We start from the raw sequence: 21,249 nt of genomic DNA, 5'->3' as shown, positions 1-21,249 counted from the left end.
AAAATTGTTAAACCAGGGCCAACTGACCTCACTAGTCAGTTTTGTTAGGACTTTAAAATATCAAGTTAACTAGTTAAAACTTTGAGGAGGAGGAAGATGGAGAAGGTCTTCAAATCAATATGAAAATGATGAAAAAGAAAGTATTTTGAGGGTATTTATTGACAGTACATAGAATATGTAGGGTTTTTTTATGTGTGTGTGTGTATGCATATATGTGGGCGCACTCACATTTTTAAACATTCATGTAATTAAAGTAAATTTGTGAGATACATTTTTGTTTTGATTAGAAAATAAGAAGGAATTTGGAGAACAGTGTGGTCTAAGTGGAAGATTGTCCATCCTTTCCCCACCCCGCTTTTGGATTATGACTATCAGTATAATTTAGGTTGCTTATATAACCTGTTATGTAGCTAGGATTCCAATCAAGTTGTTTATTTTCTTGCTTAACATAGTTTTTAAATTTTGTTCTTGCTAGTAGAACATGATGTGTAACATAATATGTTTTTGTACTTTTAGTTCATTTAACTTTTGCTCTGACGTTTTTGTGTACTCAAATGTCTTTCACCCTTTGACCCTTTTGGATGATTTCGACTTTCAAAGATTGAATATAAATGTTAAAATGGTTTATAAAAATAAGCTAGGCTTGATTTCCGTTTGAGAGATTGACAGAGGATTCCTGAATAACTTTTTTTAACTAGCAGAATGATAAATACATGCCAATTTATAATTTCTGAACTGACAAATAATAAAAATATTTTTTAGGTGTTTGTCAGTTTGTTCTTCACTCTTCTTGTTATGAAGAACACTGCTCCACCCCCCCTCCCTTTTTTTGAATGCTTTTGCGTGTTTTTCATGTCAAAAATTTCTTCTCTTTTGTCTCCTAGTCAGTGCAGAGACACTTCTATGGGCATCTGGAGAGCTGGGGGCCTATGATGGCTGATTCCTAGTTTGAAGCTATGGAGGAAACTTTTCTTGATCTGTGTGTGAATTTAATTCAAAGTTGTTATTTAGCATGGGAACTCAGGTTCTCTTTGAATTTTTTCTTCAGGAATACAGGGGAAATTAGTATGGGTTAGTTACATTGCATATGGAAAAGGAGATGAAACCACTTGTACAGTCTTTTGCTTGCATGAGTGACCCTTACCTAGTTATGTAAACTAGCTATATATTTGCCTCACATTTCATCTATGCCAATAGCAGGCCTTAAAGAAAATGTTTTTCTATGACTATTCTGCTCGCTTTCTGAGGTGATTGTGCAAATAATAGATGAGATGAAGCCAGGTCGATGATTGGTTTTAGTACTTAAAGGCTTAAAGAAACTGCTCAACTTGCATAGTTTCACTCTTAAATAATGTTTCCAGTGGATATTTGTTCCCTGCTGAAAATGCAGCTTTTTATTTTATTTTATTTTCATAATTGGGGGATGGAGAAGGGGAGAGCAGGACAAAAGTATCTTATAAAAACTGCAGAAAAACTTTTTCAATATTTGTTTGTAATGTTAGAACTTGTTTAAAGTAGGTACATGACTACACAATGACCCAAGGCTGAATATGGCATACATGCTTTCAGATTGAAGTCAAAAGAATAGTACTTTGCTAATTTCTGGTGCACCCTTCAAATGCTAATGTGTTTTCTAATCAACTCACTTAAAGTTTTATTTTTTTTCTATGTGGTGTTAATCTGCTTTGTGAATCATCTCCAACGATAATTAATACTTAGTTCTTTCACTTGCTAGATTGCATTATAGTTTGAAATTTCTTCACACATCATCAGCTTTATTTGACAGTTATTGTTGCTGAATAAAATATAACTTCAAATAGAAGCAAAGAAATTAACAGTTCATTTTTTTTGTAATGGAATGTGTTACTTCTCTTAGATGCTTGATAACCAGAGATGCTGTGTCTCTACCATCTCCAACTTGTCATAAAGGAAACGAGTTTCAGTCTTTCATACATGATATTAGCTAAAAGGCCAAGAAGAAATGGCCTCCTAAGTATTTCATGATAACAATTCAATGTTAGGGGTGCCATCTTTATTCTAAATACAGGGCTCATGTCTTTCATTGCTTAAATAGCTGAGAGTAATGTCTCTTCATATACATAGCTACACTGATTTCCAAAAATTTATTTGAAAATGATTGTTTGAAATCTGTAATGCATTTTCTCATAGACGCACACAAGCTGGGGTTTTTTTTTGTTGTGTATGTTTGTGCCTTTTGTGGAGATATATTTTTTCAAGCTCATTTTTTTTATTGTGAAATAATTCAACCATACAATTGAGAATAATATAACACCTACATACCCTCCACCAGCATTATTAAATTTTAACATCATGCGATATTTTCAAGTTGGTTTAATTCATAAAATAACAGAACAAAGTACTACGGAGATGAATTTTTGCTTAGGACCTAGTTGTATGGAAAACTGCCAGAAACAGCCCTTCCTGTGGGGCTGTAAGAATTCCCTGTCACCACATCCAGAGGAGGCTTTAGAATATAGCTTTGTGGCAGAGTCTAGAAGTAGGGCAGAATAATAGTTTCAAAAAACTGTAGTCTTGTCTCTGGTGCTGTCTCCTGTTGGAGTTGTCAGCAATGAGTTTAAGGTATGGGTGGGCTCCTGGGGTTGTGGGAGAGGAGAGAGCTGCAGCTGTTAATGTAAATGCATAGATCATAGCTCATAAATCAGGGCTGCTTGTCACAAATGCAGTGCCACCCTCCATATGAGTATCGACCACAAGATAAGCATCAGAATTGGCTTATCCATGTGCCTGTGGGAATGTTTGCATGAACCAGTTTACATTAACCGTGGTAATATAGTGTGTAAAGTTTAGTAAGTTGAGAAATCTTAAGACAAGACAGAATTCAGATCCTAGGTGTGTCTTTGCTAAGACTGAGACACTCTGAATACAGAGCTATCATAAAAATTCTATTAACCAGTTATTTTTTTCTTCTCTAATTTCTGTCTCTTATAAGAGACTTTGTTATCATTATTGTTAATATATGTACCTTTCTTTTCTTCAGAGCAATGGAGTTAATAAAGAGAAGAATATTTATTTATTACCTATATTCTTTCTACTGAAAGTATCAGCCTGCCAGACCCGACAAGGCATTACCTGGGACCTCGTTAGAAATGTAGAATCTCAGACCTCACCCCAGACAGACTGGATCAGAATCTACATTTTAACAAGGTCCCAAGGTGATTTTAGGTTAAAGTTTGAGAAGCAGTTGTTCTATATGAAATGTGTACACAGTCAAATTTTTATATGACTTAAATACTGTGAATGGGATAAATAAATAAATCGATTCATTTTTTTTTTAAACAAAAATCATTGGGGGTGACATTGATCAACAAAATCCAATAAATTTCAAGTATACAATTCAACAGTATGTTGTATATATATTGCATTATGTGTTCACCACCTATATATAGTTAGACTTCCATCTGTCACCAAATATTTGACCTCTTTTACACTTAATCTACCACCCCTCTCCCCCTCTTCCCTCTGGTAACCACTAATCCACTATCCAAAACCAATTCATTTTTGATTCACTAATCTTAGAAATTGGCTGTTAGGTGCGACATTCATTAATGCCTTCATTTTGGGTAATATCTAATAAAATAATATATCCATTATATTTGTAATTACTGATAGAGTCCCTCTCTCTTCCTTTCTCTCTCTCTCCTTAGTTGCATCATTTCCCCTGAAGATATTTCATTATTGTCCCTGATTACTGAGTCTTCTGGAGCTGAGATATGTCAACAACTGCCTTAATTACTTTGGTTAGAGGAGGTGGGAACCAGGTGAGAAGAAGAGTGCTGCTAAGCTCCCGCCTACTGCAGGATGACAGGTGGGTGACGCCCACATGCCACAGCTCCACTTCAGAGTCCAGGTGCTCTCGGTTTGATCAGGATGGTAGTGGGCATCCAACCACCTGGGATAATTTCGGGATCTGGGATAACCGCATCGATGAGCCAATTCTGCTGCCGCCCAGCATTAAGTATGGCAAGCCAATACCCAAAATCAGCTTGGAAAATGTGGGCTGCGCCTCACAGATTGGCAAACGGAAAGTGAATGAAGACAGATTTGACTTTGCTCAGCTGACAGAGGAGGTCCTGTATTTTGCGGTGTATGATGGACATGGTGGACCTGCAGCTGCTGATTTCTGCCACACCCACATGGAGAAATGCATCATGTATGTACAATGACTTTCACTCTTGACTTTGCAGTTTGCCTTATGCTTTGTGTTTAAACGTTCTCCTTTTGGCTGAGATGTTCAGTCTTAACATGGCTATTTGAGTGGTGGTTTTGTGCTATTGTTTTATGAATGAGCAGTAGCTCAAGCATGCCATTTATTACTGATGATGATTATTATTTCAGAAATATATGTTTTAACAACTCCCCTGGTGAGAGCATTAAGTATGTTAAATGACAAAAATGCAATGGACAAATTTTAAAGATCTAATTGGCTTTTTTGAATGATTCATGATTCAGGCAGCATCCTGTCTAACAAATAGAAAAGAACTCTGAGAAGCTGAACAAAATTAAAGTCTTATTATATAGGCAGAGAGGGAGGGGGTAAGAAAAGAACAGATTACCTCATCTTTGGGGGATGGAAAGGGCCTATGTGACAGGTTACCTCACTGTTGCTGACCAGAGAATTCCAGACTAACTTGTTAAGATTACATTCCTGGAGAAAGTTGAAACTTCAATTAGGTTAGGCACTAAGCCGTGGTTTGGTGACATGGAGTTAGTACAAGTGACTCGATTTTGGGCTTATTGGTTTTTTTTTAACGAGCAGAATCTACCTAACGGGATTTGTGATCATTTCAAGTGAATTAACGTAAAGTACATGACCTTATGTGCTATGGGAATCTATGAGAAGCATTTACCCCTATCAGTACATGGCACGTAGTGCTTCAATAAATGGTATTTATTCCCTCAAGTGGTATGAATAGCTTTGAATACTTGTTGAAAATAGCTTTAGATGACTGGCATTAGTATGGGGAAAATGCATTTAATGCGGCTGTTTTGGAGCCCTTTTCATAGTTTATTTACTGCAATTTCTATTAATGTATTTTTGAGGATTATACTGCTTTTAATACTGCTAGTATTAAAAGACAGGGAGAACATGGCCATGTGGCTATTGTTTTCCTGTGTATAGTTGTTCATACTGTTCATTATTGGATGTATGTATATTTTGCCTTATTCCGCAGAAGAACTCAATGGTTTAATTTAACACAAAGGAACTCTTGACCTCTCAGGGTTGCAGTACTGAGGATTAATCTTTTAAGATTAATCTTTTAAGACTTTTATTTTAGTGTCCTTAGAGACTTATCATTATGCTTGTTACCTAGTAGATACTTAATGAGCATCTGAAAGGCAAGCCATGGAGGTCCATTGCATGGAGTGACTGTTAACTAGAATGACCTCTAGAGGAGAGGAAGACTGAAACCTATTGTACAATTATTGCTTGGGGCTCTTTTTTCTCCCCACAAAGGGATTTGCTTCCTAAAGAGAAGAACTTGGAAACTGTGTTGACTTTGGCTTTTCTAGAAATAGATGAAGCCTTTTCGAGCCACGCCCAACTGTCTGCTGATGGTAAGTAAAATAATCGCATTTCTTAGGGTCCTGGGGAATGTCATGGAAACAATTTAAGTCCTTTAGCATTTGGGAATTGGATGTTTATGTTAAAAATTATTTTACATAAAGAATCACTTTAAATGCTGTTTGCATCCAAACTGATGTTAATACCTCACTTTTAAATGAAATACTTTGGAGAATTGTTCAGAAATTGAAGATCTAAAATGGGTCTGATATTGAATTTTAATTTTAAAAAGATTAAAACATTTTGAATCTTTTGCTTGTTTGATGGACAAGATGTCCATACTATGAGATGGTTTATTATTCTTTTTTTTTTCTTTTTTTCTTTTTTCCCCCTTCCCCCAACCCCCTCGAGGGTTTATTATTTTTGTTTCTTCAGATAAATCTGATGAACAAATACTGAAATATAGTATAAGGTAATCTCATCTAGCCAGGACAATAATTGTTCAGGCAAGAGGAAAAAAGCTAATTGATTCTAGAAAGGAAAGAACAATGACTAATATACACTAAATACTTATTAATTGTATAATTAGAATGAAGATATTTTTTCTCCCACTCTCAAAAGCTTGATCTTGCAGCTTTTCTGTGGTAATGAGTGATATTTTGGTTTTATTTGTTAGACATAAGGTGAATTGAAAATTTCGTGTACTATGTGTCCTTAAATTTTGAAAGTAAAATGTTTCTGATTTTGACTAAATTTATCAAAACCATTTCAGGAAAATGTAGTGAATGTTTTCTAGTTAGCTGGCCCCAAAATATTTTGCTCAAAGCTTAATCTTGAAAACTTGTGCAGCAACCATGTAAATGTATGCATATAAAGTGGAAACGAATCATGCAATAATTATTAACCATTGTTTGGTTCATCCTCTTGTTTAAAGAAGCTCAAAGTGCACCACCGGAATGTCATTTTCACAATTTTCAGTTGGAGTTCCTAGGCATGGAAATTCCCCCCATTTCCCAAATAAGGAACTGAAATTCAAAGAGAGGTAAAGGGCTGTTGCTGGGGTTTTTTTGGCACCCACTGCAGCCTCTCTCGTGGGCGTATTTAATGATGAGGATTAGACTAGATGACTCTAGGATGGCTCTTTTTGCCATCTCTAGGTTTTTCCTGCTCTTTTTGAGAAACTTTCCATCATCATACTCCTCAGAAAAGCGTTAGAGTCCGTCTCTTTGTTCAGGAATTTATTTTCTCACTCGTAGATCATCTGGCCCATTTTCTTATCTTCTCCTTCATTCCTTTGGACTTTTTTTTCCTTCTAGCTGGCCCCTCACCTTATCAAAATAGGGGCTGAGAGAGGGCACATTTTAGGCATAAGATTTATCTCTTATTCCTAATGGGTAGAATATATGAAGGAGAAGAGAAAATTAAAACACTTTCTTATCATTTTATTTTTATAACTCTGAATATTGGTGTCCATATCAGCATGCTTATTTCATCCATACCAAGCTTGGCTGTATCTCACATCAAGATGTTTTTTGGCTGCAGTGCAGGTGGTGTGCCCTAGCTGTTCTATAAACATGCAAAGCTTACTAGGCCAGGTTTTCATTAAGTGTTTTGAGAACAACTTTAAAATTTATTATTAATAAGTTGCTAAGGCTTTCAAAGATGGTAAAAATTGCCTTTTGATATTTGGGACCTATTTTATCAAATGTATTAAAGCCACTAAAGATAGGATGCTTTATGTTGTTTAACTTTTTGATTTGTGGATTAAAAAAAAACAGACCGTTTCAGATTTCAAAGTCATCGTTCAGTTTTTTTCTAGTTTTTAGTAAGAACTGAAGTAGTATCAGTATTAGAAGAGTGTATAATATTCTTTTTGGCATAGATATGAATAGGACCAGTGTCAGTTAAATAAAATTGTGAAGTTAATGCAGTTTACCCTCTCCAGTTTCCTTCTGTCAGCCCCATTTCTCCTCCTTGAACCAACTCTTCCTGTGAATAGCTTATTCAGTTTCAAATCTCCATTGTTCAGCACTCTGCATAGAATCTGGAAGGTGCTCAGTTGGACTGAACTGATGTCTACTGCCTACTTTATCTCACTAAAGCTATTATAATTTATTACTTGATTATCTTATAGCTGATTTAACATGATTATTAGTATAATGTATATGTTTTAATGAGTTATAGCTCATGAACAGATTCGAATTTAAGTACGAGAAACCTGAAAAAAGATTGGTTAAACCATAGACATGAGTCACTAATGGCGGAATTTCAAGTATAAATGAGAGGAGTGCCCCTCAATTATATATTAGCTTTCTTAAGAGAAAGTGAAAATATAATAAAGTGAAAATAAAACATTCTCATTTTTTTAAGACTTTAGTCCAAAGCTGTCACATCTGCATAAATTACTTCAAATTATCCCATTAGCATTTAAAATATTTACTATTTTAGTTTAAATTGGGGGTGGTTTGAGGAGAATAAAATCAGAGTGCCACTTACTAACAAAAAGAAAGAATCTTGCCCCTAAGAAATACCAGCTATATTTATTGACTTGATGAATTTCGAATTTACCCTTATTTATAAATAGCTAATTTCATCATCATCTTTGAATATTTTTGTATTCAATTTATGCCAGTTATGTATTTTTATAATTCACCAGTCAGTAAATTCAAATGGCATTCCATCTGTCTATTGCTTATGAACTAGTTGTCACTTAAGCAGAAGGTAGAAAAATTAGATTATAATACTATATATCTGATAAACTTCATAGTGTTTTTAGATTGCATAAGATTTGAAAGCAACAACATTTTTCAAGAGACAAATGGATAAAAAAAAAGAGAAGACTTGCTCTGTCTTTCAGAGTTGGAGATGGTGACAACAGTGTGAGTCTCATCGGAAACTTCTGTGCTCTTCATATTATGTGATCTCTTTATAGAAGAATTAAACTACTACACAACCAGTGTTAGAAACACCATGTTTTTGAGCATGCTTCTTATGCTGGGGGTAGCCAATAGAAAAAATGAGGGAATAGCATTGAAGAGAGATTCTTATTGTGCTATTACTGCTCTCAGCTTATTACTTTGATTTTGGGGTTCATGAGTCATACATGTCTGAAAAGCCCATTTTTAATAAATATTAAAACAGTACTGGTTTTATACAGTTGAATAATTACTGAGGGGAAGAAGATTAGACTTTGAAAAGCATAGATTTTTCTCTTTCTGTTGCCTTTCAAATTCTCCATCATTTTTCTTCTGATATGTGGACTTGCAACACTGGGGGAAAGAGAGAGCTGCAGAAACACCCTTTTTATGAATTATATAAAACTATAAACATGCATTAGAGCTCAAGAGCCTTATCAGCCTTTATTTAAACAATTAATCATTCTACTAAAAAATGGCTTCTAGATACTGAATCCTGCATTGAACACCAGAACAAGTGTGTTACTCCTTGCATCTGATTTTGGACGTGCTTTAATTCCTTTTTGATATATTTAAATCCCAGTAATTTGGTGGTATATTGTAGTTCACATCCTCTCTAAGTACTGCTTGTCAGATATGATGAATATTTTGTTAAGCTCATGAAATTTCCCTTCTGTTATTGAGACAATTCTGATATCGCTACCAAAAGAATATACAGTGCATTTTTTTCAAATCAATAAAGGTACTGATTTACTCTTAAGGCCTATTTGAGTGACTGTGTGTGTGAGAGAGAGAGAATATAAGTATGTAGATGTGTGTCTGTGTCACTGAATGTTTTTCTACACATGCATTGTTATATAGTTTTTCTTGCTTTGGGAAGCCACAAAACTTAAGTGTTACTCTGTGATGAAAAATAGACTCAACTACAAAATACCATCAACTTGGGCAAACTGAGTTTTGGAATCTTTGATTTGGCATCCCCTGGAATATTATGTAATTTGCAAGTGAAATTTTCACTGAAATAAAAACCCTTCCCCTTATTTTGCAGCTCTTTCTCTGCCCTCCCCTGTGTTGCAGGTTTGTAATGTTTGAACAAAACTCCTGGGTGAATTTCCTATTTGCCTCTGTGCGTGTTATTTGTGGCAGAGAACTGTGCCTGGTCAGCAGCTCTAGACCTGGAGCCCGTGGACACTATATGCTGGGCTTCAGTGGCAAGAGAGATCTGCTTAATTTTGTCCCAGGTGGAGGAGTCCAGCGGTTCCTAGCCTGGACTACTGGAAGGTTTTCACATCCTTTTTGTCCCATTAGTTGAGATGACTTGCAGTAGAAAATGTCCAGTGAGTGTTAAGAACTTATTGAAGATGTCTTAGTTTTATAGTTTTGTTGTTAGGACAAAAAGTGAGAATTTTTACTTCTATGTTAAATGAAAATAAATGTTGACTTAATATTTATATTATTAGATGCTTAGCAAACCAGAATCAACAATTTTGAGAACTTTCCCATATATCCTGGGATTTTGGAACTGTCAAGTTGGGTTGGTAAAAATTCAAGCTCTTTCAAATTTTTAGGTGACCGAGCCATGAGTTACAATCCTAAACAGCTACTCTTGAAATTTTCATTTATGAAATTTTAACTCTTTTGTTGTAGCCAATTAAAAGCAACTTTTTTGTAAAGCTGCTGCTGACAGTTTAAACACAGGAGAGGAATTCTGAACTCCCTGAGCAGCTATCACCTGAGTAAATGCTGTCTTCCCTTGCCTGGCTCCTCTAGTCATTTGAAAATGTTACAGAAGATAGACTGTCGAGAGTCCATTGTATTGTATTTGGGGAAACTCAAGAGTTAACATTTGTAATGTAAATATTACTGATACTTATGCTAAACATTTCTGTTGTACATTGACAAATATACTTTCGCATTTCCAAGATATTGTTGCTGTGGCATAATAGTTCCAAAATCAAGAGACAAATGGGAAGACAGTAGAACTAGAAATACTATTTTTCAATAAAGTCAGCATGGATATAAATGATTAAGTAGAGTTTATTCATGTTTTTCTATTTTACTTTTCTGATTAAAGCAGGCATTTTTATATGCTGATTGGAAAATATATTTTTATGTATATCTTTCCAAAATGCATTACTGGTATAGTTTTTTCTTTTAAAAAAACTTGGAAATATTGAGCCTCAATCAGTCAAATCAATAGCACTTTGTTTTTCCTAAATCTTCTTTGAAGTCAGTAGTCTTTGGATGATAACCTGAATATTTGATTTAGATGCTTTAGGGAATTAACTATGTTATAGAAAATAATACCTGCTTTAAATAAGTTATTATTTTTTCAATTTCTTCAATTTGTTTACTTTTTAGACCATAAATTCACAGTATTTCACTTTAGCAAGGCTCAATCACCTTAATTTTTTTTTTTTTTTTTTTGACAAGTAGTAAAGAACTGAAGGCAGACACTGTTAGAATAGTTCAAAGGAAGATGTAAAATGCAGTTTGGATTGGATGGAGGAGATAGTGGTGACCTCAGGCCAAGTAACATTTAATTTTATTCCTTATTGGTCTGAGAAAATTAATATTCTTGGAGTGCTTTTGGCCCAGGGAATGACCACAGGAACAGCACTTAGCTGTACTATCCCGCATTTGGATACAGACGGAGTGTATTAGATCCTTACGGAGCTAAAAGTGTTAACTATATCAAGTTTGTGGGAAACTAGAATGAATATCATTCTCTACCCCGCAAATTTTCTCCTAATATAATGATAGTTGCAACTTTGTTTCATGTCTGAGAACAACAAAGATAAACAGAAAAGAATGTGAGCCTTTAACCATTTTAGAGTTTTTTGGTGAGTTTGTAGAATGAAAGAATATAAAATACAGCACTTGAAGGGCTAATGATATGCCCTTGGCATATCTTGCTTAGCCCATTAATTGATAGTACTTTCATAGGATAGGAGTAAGAAATGGAAGAAAAAATAATAATCTTCTGAGTCCATAGATTATAGAAAAGTCGGTTTGCCTGAATGGCTCAGTAGACCTAAGTCACCCTGCCATATTAGCTAGTCTAATTAAAATGTAATACTTTTAATCCTGACACCTGATAATACACACAAAGGTGTCATAATAATTATTATAAATTTATGTCAGCTGTACTTGATATAAATTGAGGCCATTTGGAGACAGTGATGCATTGTTTACGAAATTAGGAAGTAACTTTTTCTGTTTGCATGGAGCCTTGTTACTGAATTAAATACTTCTTTCTATGCATGCTCTTACTTACATAGTTCACTTGCCTTTTATTTGCATAGCTCTAGTTAAATTAGAATGATACATTTCAGCGTTAGTTTAACATGCCTGTTTTATTTTGTAATAAAAATTCAATACAATCATTTGACTGTCAATAACTTGTACTCTTCTTCATAATGTTTACAGCAACCCTTCTGACATCTGGGACGACAGCAACAGTAGCCTTGTTGAGAGATGGTATTGAACTGGTTGTAGCCAGTGTTGGGGATAGCCAGGCTATTTTGTGTAGAAAAGGAAAACCCATGAAGCTGACCATTGACCATACTCCAGAAAGGAAAGATGAAAAAGAAAGGTACCACCTCTAACTGATCAATTATTCTGAGAATGTTATTTATATATAGTTCATAGAGATGAAACCTTGTATTTTAAATTGATTTCATGCTTAAGTTTAACTGTGCCTTGGTTTTCTGGATTTCGCATCAGAGTCTAACTTTTTCTTGACTAGGATCAAGAAATGTGGTGGTTTTGTAGCTTGGAATAGTGTGGGGCAGCCTCATGTGAATGGCAGACTTGCGATGACAAGGAGTCTTGGAGATTTAGATCTTAAAAACAGTGGTGTGATAGCAGAACCCGAAACAAAGAGGATTAAGGTAAGAAAGGACTTGAAAACACTTGATACACATACAAGGAATGAATGCAGTGTTGTCTCTGGCTGTGAGCTTTTTTGGAAGCCTTAAGTGAAGCCAAAATGATTTTTTAAAGGGAGTAATTAATGGAAGAATAGATCAGCTTTTCAGACAAACTAAGATACTATCTTCCAAGCCTAATGTATGTTTGGTTTTTGTTTCACCCAGCTATGGAATTCTGGTGGAATGGCTCTCCCGCCCTTCCTTACCTGTAACTGATCATTTAAGTGTCACTTCCATTTGGAAGCTGACCCTGACTTCCCTTTTCCAGCAAGCTGAATAATCGTGATATCTTTTGCATGCTATTAATTAATATCCACACTTCCCCCAGCACACATCCAGTCGTGAGCTGACACCTCCCTCTCTGCAACCCCTGTACTACTCTAGTGCCTGGTACAGTATAGTATAGGTTTCCAATAATGGCAGCAGACTTTATTAACAGAATGACTTCATGTCTTATAGATAGCCCACTTTTATTCATTTTATCTAACAAATACTTATATAGGATTTATTATGTGTCAGGCTCTGTTCAAAATAGCTACTGCTATCCCATTGCACAGAGAAAAAAATCTAAAGCATATAGAGCTCAATTTAACTATGTTTGCCAAAAAAATAGAGACAGTTTTCAAACTCAGGAAACCTGGCTCCAGAGACAGTGTTCTCATATCTCGCTGCCTCTCGCATTCAGCTATCTGACTGTTTCCCTTTTAGTGTTCCTAAGTAAATGTTAGGTTTGTGCTCCGTGGTTGATGCCAAATCTTGCTACTTTTGCCCTAAATACAGGCCTTCCATTTTCACTCTGTTTGCTTATTAACTGTTAAATACAGATGACCACTCGGCAAACAGATAAAAATCTTTGAATTAAGAAGATTAATGCCAAGTACAGTTTATAATCCTGTGCACTTCGTTCTGACTGCAGCTACAACATGCTGATGACAGCTTCCTGGTCCTCACTACAGATGGAATTAACTTCATGGTGAATAGTCAAGAGATTTGTGACTTTGTCAATCAGTGCCATGATCCCAGTGAAGCAGCCCATGCAGTGACTGAACAGGTGACACAGCAGAGCTTCTGCTAGAAAAGTCCCAAGGTGGGGGAGGAGAGGAGGACAAACCCGAGTATAGGATGTGGTGCAGGCTGGAGGGACTACCACAGGCTTGAGATTACTTCGAAATCTTGTCTTTTAGCTTCAGTTTTACAATGAATTTTACACTTGACTCCATAATATTTCCAACTTAAAAACATTTTTTTATAGTTCTAAGTAGTTAAGTAAAATTAGTATGCCAAGGAAATGTATTGTTTAATTTTTAGCTTTGTACACACATCTTGAAATAATAATAATCGCAATAGTAAATTATAATAATAGTAAATACTAATATATCCCTTACTATGTGTCGCTCTTCTGTTGATATATATTTGACTCATGTAATAATCACTATAAAACCCTCTGAGGTTGGAGCTAGTAATATCTCTTTTTCATGGATGAGGAAGACTGAGGCACAGAGGCTGAGAAGTGACTTCAAGATCACAAAACAGTTAAGCTGCAGAATAGTTGTTGCTTAAACTTCAAACTGACAGCCAATTTCCCATTTAACTACTTAACCATTAAATGAGACTGCTCCCAAGTAATTACCCAATATAGAAACACTACAGCATAGTCAACTTCTGATTTCGAGAATGGGTGTGTGAAAACAAACAAATACAAAAAAGGTGTATGGATGTTTTGTGTGTCACTGTGTCAGTCAGAGCTAAAATTTGGAAGCTGGATAATACCTAGTAAAGAAAATGTAAGATTTCCATGTGTTGTTTAATATTCTGTTTGGATAGGTAGCTCTTTTAAGTTATAGCCCACTGATCATTAGAGGCAAAGTTTAATTCAAAAGCTATTTTTCATTTCCCAAGTTTTACATTTTCAATTCTGGAGGTAAATTTTGCCTAAACTTTTTTTTTCTTACACTTTTTATTTTATTTTATTTTTTTCAATTACAGTTGACATTCAGTATTATATTAGGTTCAGTTGCTAGTATTTGTAATTAAGATATAAGACATTACTTAAAAAGCATTATTTATTTGAAAATGAATGGGCAAGCATGAATTATGTTCACTTGGATACTATGTATGCTCATGAGATTAAGGAAATGGGCCTAGTTCCATGGATATCACTTCTTTCCTTATTTTAATTACCTATCTTGAGATACATGTGCTCTAATTCACGAGGTCAATAATATTTATAATGACTGCATAGGATTCCAATATATTTGTATACATTCATTTAACAGTTCCCCTTATCAGCAAATTTAGTTTATGTTCATTTTTCCATATTATAGGAGGAGCACTGTAACAAACATTTTTATATCTATTTGTGCATATCTATTTTCTTCAGACTTCAGGTTAAAGTCTTAGAAGTAAAATTGCTAAATATAAGAATACACAGCATTCTAAAGCCTTTATAAGTTTGCAAAATTGCTCTCCAGAAATATTATTCTAGTTTACACTTAGAAATAGTATTTCATAGCTTGTATTTCTCATCTCTACAGCTTGTTTTTTTCCATTATCTTATAGGCATGTTTGTCTTTTTATGGTTATTATAAGAACTTCCCGTATATTAAGTATATTAGTACTTTGTCTGATATGCAATTTTTTTGTGTGCGTCTTTCAATTTGTTTTAAAATTTCTTTGTTTTCTGAAGCTTTTTACATGTGGTATTTTTTATCAATCCTTTCCTTCAGAGGTTTCAGCCTCAGGCTGTGAGGTCTTTTGAAATTCTTTTGTTCTTAAATATAATCCCAAGAACTCTTACAATGCTGACGTTTTGAATTTTTGAATTAGTTTGAATTTACTGTTTGAATTAGGTCCTGAAATTGATTTGCAGTTCTCCTACTGTAGGAAATTGTTTATGCCACTTTTCTATTTTGTAGGGTGCATAATAAACTTTTCTGTAGTTATAGCTTTATATATATCCACTTTTTTAGGTTATTTTTTAGGCTAAATTCCTAGAAACAGAAATACTAGGTAAGGACTAACACTTACTGAGTCTTTACCTTGTATTAGTCTCTGTGCTAAATGCTTTACATGTATTTTCTTCTTCAGGAGTTGCATATCTTATATCTTACTTAGTCCATGGGTTGTTTCTGTTGCCAAAATAACTACAATGGGATATAGTAATGTGGTTGTTTTGGATAATCTATTATGCTGTGTGCAATCTAATAAATTGTGTGGATATCGATATATGGTGAAAGAATCACAATCCAAACCACTGTGACATAATTTGGGTTAGTAACTGTTAAATAAGCTTGACCTTCCAGAGGAAGGATGATTTCTCTTTGTACGGACTCTGATTTCCAGTGTTTTTTTCTTCCTTCCTGCCAAATTTTGCAGGCAATACAGTATGGTGCTGAAGATAACAGTACTGTAGTAGTGGTGCCTTTTGGTGCTTGGGGAAAATACAAGAACTCTGAAATCAATTTCTCATTCAGCAGAAGCTTTGCCTCCAGTGGACGATGGGCCTGATCATTTGCCGAGACTTTGAGTTTTTGTGCAACAGTTATTTGGTAACTAAATCAAGAAACTGATTAAATCAAAAAGTTAACTATGTCAGAGTGACCCTGTGACTCACTAGATCAGTATACAAGCCAGTGTAAACCTAGTAATCCTTTACATGATAGTTTTTCAGAAATATCCATCATATTTATGTTCAACTGTATATACTTAGTGTAAATATATGTGTAATACAACTATTGTGAGTCTAAGTTGAGTGAGCAAATGAAAAGTGGTTTTGATATACATGCTGAATGTTAAATTTCTAATTTTTAAAAGTCTTAGGCAGCTATGAGTTTCTTTTGTCCCCATTTGTTCTTTATTCGTTTGAACAGGTTCTTTCCTCCAGGTTCTTCAAAAGTAGTATGTTGATAGCTACTCAATGTCCTTTCAGGAAGTGTTTCAATTTTTGATAACTGTATCAAGAAATAAATGTGAAACTGAATTCTCTGTTATTATATTTTGTATTCTGGACCACTTACTGGGAAATATAAAAATGTGAAATAAATTAATTCAGATAATATGACAATGCTAAATTATACATATATTTGTAAACAGTGCTCTTATATATTTCAACTATGACACCAGGTTCCCTCTCCCCCAATTCATTCCTATTTTGTAGGTAAGAATGCTATAGATATATGACTCTTCCTTCATATCAGAAAAAAGTGCACAGGCTGAGTCCTTTGGTCAAAGCTATACAAAGTTAACTACAAATGGTATAAGTATCTTGCATAAAGTTTGCATTTGTTATCTCTGTTTTGTATATAGTATGCTTATATCACCGTATAGAGTAAGCATGTTGGATAATTTGTTAGTAAAAACAATACCACATTGACTATTGGTACAGACATAGCTTGAGGTTTACGTCTCCTTTTTGCTTATTTCTAAGACTCATAATAAAGATTAAATCAAAAATATTAAAACATTCTATATTTCAGCGTGGTAAGTAATTTGGGAGTATAAAACTATACTTCCTTATATTTGCAGGTAGGTTTGCTGTTAAAATGTAAATCTCTAAATGCGTGTTTGGAATTATATCTGCAGTTTATTTCTGCAGATAGTGTAAATTTGTTATATGTGTGAGTGTATGTACATATGTATATTTTGGAGTAATAGAAAATTAAAGGGAACGATCCTGAAAACTACTTCACTAACCAGTTAGCTTTAAATGATTGGTATGTTTATTCTTAAGGACTCTTGACAAACAGGGACAGTTTTATAGTAGAGACCCAATGGTTATTGGCAGATCAGGAAATAGAATTAAAATGGCTGTAGAAGATATTTCATGGTAGGTAACTTATGTGGGAAACCCAGGAACAGAACCAGCATGTTGAAGCTACGCTGTTGCATAATGGTAATTTGTATGTAAAAGTATAGGATGTGAGAAAAATATTAAGTGTGAAGAATGGCGGAGTTTTGTTGTAGAAGCAAAAGAAAAAGAAACCAAAAAGATAAAGTTGGTATAGTACGTATCTTCAGCTCTCAGTTTTCAGGGTTAATTTTTTTTCCCCTTAAGTTTTATTTAAAGCTTATTAGAAGAAAGAGGGCCCGAGATATATATTCACATCTTTTCCTCACTTTTTTGGGAATGAAAGAGAAGAAATATTAAGTTTTCCAGCCTATATTAATCAGGAGTTACCTTTGGAAAGAAAAAAGAATAAATATTTCAATTTTTTTTATTCAAAGAAGTTTGGTGAAAGAAAGAAAGACATTATAGGAAAGAATATAGTCTTCTATTTGTTATTTGAGAAGTGAGGACCGAAAGGTAGCCTAAGAAAGCTGGAAAACTTTCTTGCTCTTTCTGAGTCAGATCCTGGAACATAAATATGGTAGCTACATTTAGGAGTATGGAGAATTTCCAAGGTAATAAGCAAACAAAAACTAAAGCACAAAATGACATTTAAAGATACAAGTTTTACTTTTGGTTTGAAATCTTCACATAACTATTCCTTTTTTACTTTCAAAACTAAGGGTAGGAATGTTGTTATCAAGTTCAAAGATCTGAGTCATACTACATTAAGTTGGATTGCCAAGATTGACAATGAGGAATTTGTAGGGTATATAGGTGTAGGTCAGAGGCGGGGCCTTGCTCTGCTTCACCTCAAAAGCTTTTAAAACCCCAAACCAGTTAACTTTGACTAAGGCATAAAACATACTGATGTTTGTTTTAAAAGCCACACTGTTGAAGAATAACTTGTAGATTATTATAATCCATAAAAGGTAAACATACATGTATTATGCTTCTAAGTCTATTGCTGGGAATTATGCACAAAGTGAAAAAAAAGACTGTTCTAAATATAGTTTTTTAGTTTTATCTGAATTTGCCATGTGGTTATTACCATGTGAGTATAGGTATGGTGTCAATTACATTAATGTAATTAAATTTAAATTAATTGTATTTATGTTTGCTTTTCATTTATATGTAGTATATAAATCATCTTTCTAAATGTGTGGCCAAACTTTATTTGCCAATTTTTTTTTGGCAAAATTATCTTGAAATCATGATTTTCACAAGTATAAGTTGTTAAGTACCTTATATATTCAAAAGTAAATGCCATCCTGCTTTCTATCAGCTGTTCGTTTGTTATAGATCTTTGTGTTTAAGTGCTTCAAAGGCTGATACATTTTTTAAAATTAGTTTTGGAGGGATCAGTTTTGAATCTCTGTACTCTATGATGTGAACTTTTCTTAAGTTCCAGTCTTTTAAAAAATTACTTACTTTGAAGAATTATTAACACATAATCTAAATAGAAATTATTTTTTTTTCAAAGTGGAATTTTGATTTTTTTTCTAAGAACCTTGGCAGAAAATGTGTAGGCCCATGCTATTTCTTCAATATCAGAGAAGACATTTATTTTCCTTTCTAGGAATGGACAGGGATTTAGTTTCATGGTAATATGACAGTAAGAAAATGCTTCAAAGCAGGGTGGGAGGAAGAGATGGTTAAAGTTTACCATCAAACATTTAAACGTATAATTTTCTTTAGCACCTCAGTTGTTCACATACCCATATCTGTGAAAAGTGACATAAAATTTTGGTTGAGTTATATTTTATTGTATGTATTAGATTCACTTATCTGGATTACTTAAGCAGAAATAAAAAGTCATGTCTTTAGAAGCCAAATTGTGATGACCTGCCCGTTGCTTTTGGCATCTGGAATGAGAACACTTGACTCTGGTAGCTCCCATTGATTGTTAAATGGTTGAAATGGTCCATTGATAGTCATATTGATTGTTCCGGACTATGAAATCATAGAGTTCTTCCACCTCCAAGAATGACTCATCTGCCATTGGCTTCCAGTACAGAATTTAGCTGCTTGGTTTGTCCAAAATGAATTTAATTTCTGCTGAAGCGCTCTTGTACATGTTTGTTTTATAATTTACCAAAATTCTACTTGGGCGTATAGCGTTTCCTATAGTGAGCTGATGTAATTGCTGCTTTGACCATTTTAAATGTATGTATTAGAGTAACTGTGAACAGACTAAAATCATATATCTCAGTGTACAAAACACCATTTTAATAAAGTGTATGCATTAAACATTTTCTAAAATCCAACTGTGTTTATTTGGCATAAGACTTTCCAGCATTTATTACGTGACACTGTGAACACTAATATAAAAGAGTAAGTGAATGGTTGGAAATTTCGTTTAGTAGCCAAATTCTGGCTCTTTGCAAAGTTAATGTGAAGAATCTTTGAAAAACATATATGCACTTATCTATTCAATCTGTTTTATTTAATTTGAAATAAAATTCATCTCTTTCATTTTCTTGGTACATCAGAGGAAAATGGTCATGATTTCTACAATATTGTGCCTGTAGTGTATTTCACTGCAGTATCTCCGTATATTAAAAATTAGAAACGGCTGTTTGGAAATGATAGTGCAGAACTTTGCATTATGCATTTAACATAAGCAAATTTTAACATCCTATCATTGATTAAATAAAATATAGTAGTTGCAATCTATTAGCGCAAGGGTCTCTTCTAGAATATATCCCTTGATGGTAACTTGGCAAACCATGGCAGCAGAGATCTGTCCTGTTTTCTCCAAACTTTATACCTAGTATTTTTTATGTTTAACAAAGAGGAAATGCTTATTGAATTGTTAATCATTAATGTTTGCTGAATGAGTAAGTTAATGTATTGAATTAACTTTTATTAATTTTATTAGTGGGGAAATGGGCATTAGAGATCTTAAATATTACGTTAAATATGGTATTTAATGGTGAGGGAATGATATCTTACTTATTTTAGTGTTTCCTTAGACAATGATCAGTTAGGCCTTTATAAAGTATAAGTTAGTACGAAAATCTTGTTCTGAACAAAACCTAAAAGAGCAGTGCTGCATGAAGGACCCTAATATTGCTTCTTTAGAATATGGAGAAGGGAAAATAAAAATTAAGGGTCTCTTATGTGCTCTTGTATACATTATCTCATTTATTCACCACCACAACAAGGTAGCCTTTTTAATTTTTGCTGATGAGGAAATGGAGCTTTGGGCAGCTAATAAATAAATAGCAAGACTCAGTCCAGACTCCTTTGACTTCAAAGTCTGTTTTATTTTGCACATCTCCTTAACATATTAGCAAAATCAAAACTAATTTACTAATTTACAAACATTATCTATTAACATCCATCTGTAGAAATACCTTTGGTGGAAATGAAGCAGTACATAGAAATGATTCAGAAACTCTAACTTAGTAGATGGACGAACATTAATTAGAGATAGTAACTGAGCATATGTCACCTAAATAAACTAAGCTAGAGAACTAAATTATGTCCAAGCCAAATGAGTATAACTGGGGAGGAAGTGTGAATGAATGAATGCAAAATGACTGCTTTAAACAGTACAGGATTTAGATGATCACTTATGGAAGTCCAATAAGTTCGTCTTTCTATGAGCAACTATTGCATATGTCTAATAACAGGATGGGTCTATCAGGGCCTAGGGAAGGTAGTGGTTGATTATATACCTGAAAGAGCTTTGTCCAGAGACAGAAGAATGAGGAAAGTGAATTATACCAGAAAGATATCAGTGTTCACCTGGACAGGTGAAGCAAAGATGTTTGGAGGCAAGAGAGACATAACCAATGAAGTCACTGAGCCTTTGGTCACATGTTAAGGGTAAGTTCTTTCAAGGACCAAAAGACATGTCTAAGGAGACAGGTGGCCAAAGGCAAGGCCAGTTACATATTTTATGAAAAACAAAAATACCAGCCCCTCATTCAAAAATTGTATGGGCCTAGAAGGTGGCAGAGCTGAAATGACTTGTGCCACAGAAACTGGCAGTGACATAATTTTGGCAAGGGCCCCAGGCAGGTT

General features: G+C 34.3%; 1 protein-coding gene across 2 annotated transcripts in view; it reads left to right on the top strand.

Annotated features, from left to right (window-relative positions):
- The window catches only part of PPM1K (protein phosphatase, Mg2+/Mn2+ dependent 1K), a 21,913-nt gene extending 2,429 nt beyond the window's left edge, over nt 1–19,484 (top strand). The window contains exons 2-7 of one of the 2 annotated variants that reach the window (XM_006910718.3): nt 3,687–4,192; nt 5,498–5,598; nt 11,890–12,055; nt 12,209–12,353; nt 13,309–13,443; nt 15,768–19,484. In XM_006910718.3, the coding sequence (XP_006910780.1) occupies nt 3,753–4,192; nt 5,498–5,598; nt 11,890–12,055; nt 12,209–12,353; nt 13,309–13,443; nt 15,768–15,899 (1,119 nt within the window). In that variant the 5' untranslated portion in view covers nt 3,687–3,752 and the 3' untranslated portion in view covers nt 15,900–19,484. Of the gene's footprint in view, nt 1–3,686; nt 4,193–5,497; nt 5,599–11,889; nt 12,056–12,208; nt 12,354–13,308; nt 13,480–15,767 lie in introns of both variants that reach the window. The other variant, XM_015588495.2, reaches the window with a different exon arrangement.
- Nucleotides 19,485–21,249: the final 1,765 nt, after the last annotated feature.

Source organism: Pteropus alecto, unplaced genomic scaffold, assembly GCF_000325575.1.
Source record: "Pteropus alecto unplaced genomic scaffold, ASM32557v1 scaffold63, whole genome shotgun sequence".
NCBI lineage: Eukaryota > Metazoa > Chordata > Mammalia > Chiroptera > Pteropodidae > Pteropus > Pteropus alecto.
The sequence above is the reverse complement of the archived record's forward strand: the minus strand, read 5'-3'. Positions and strand labels throughout refer to the sequence as shown.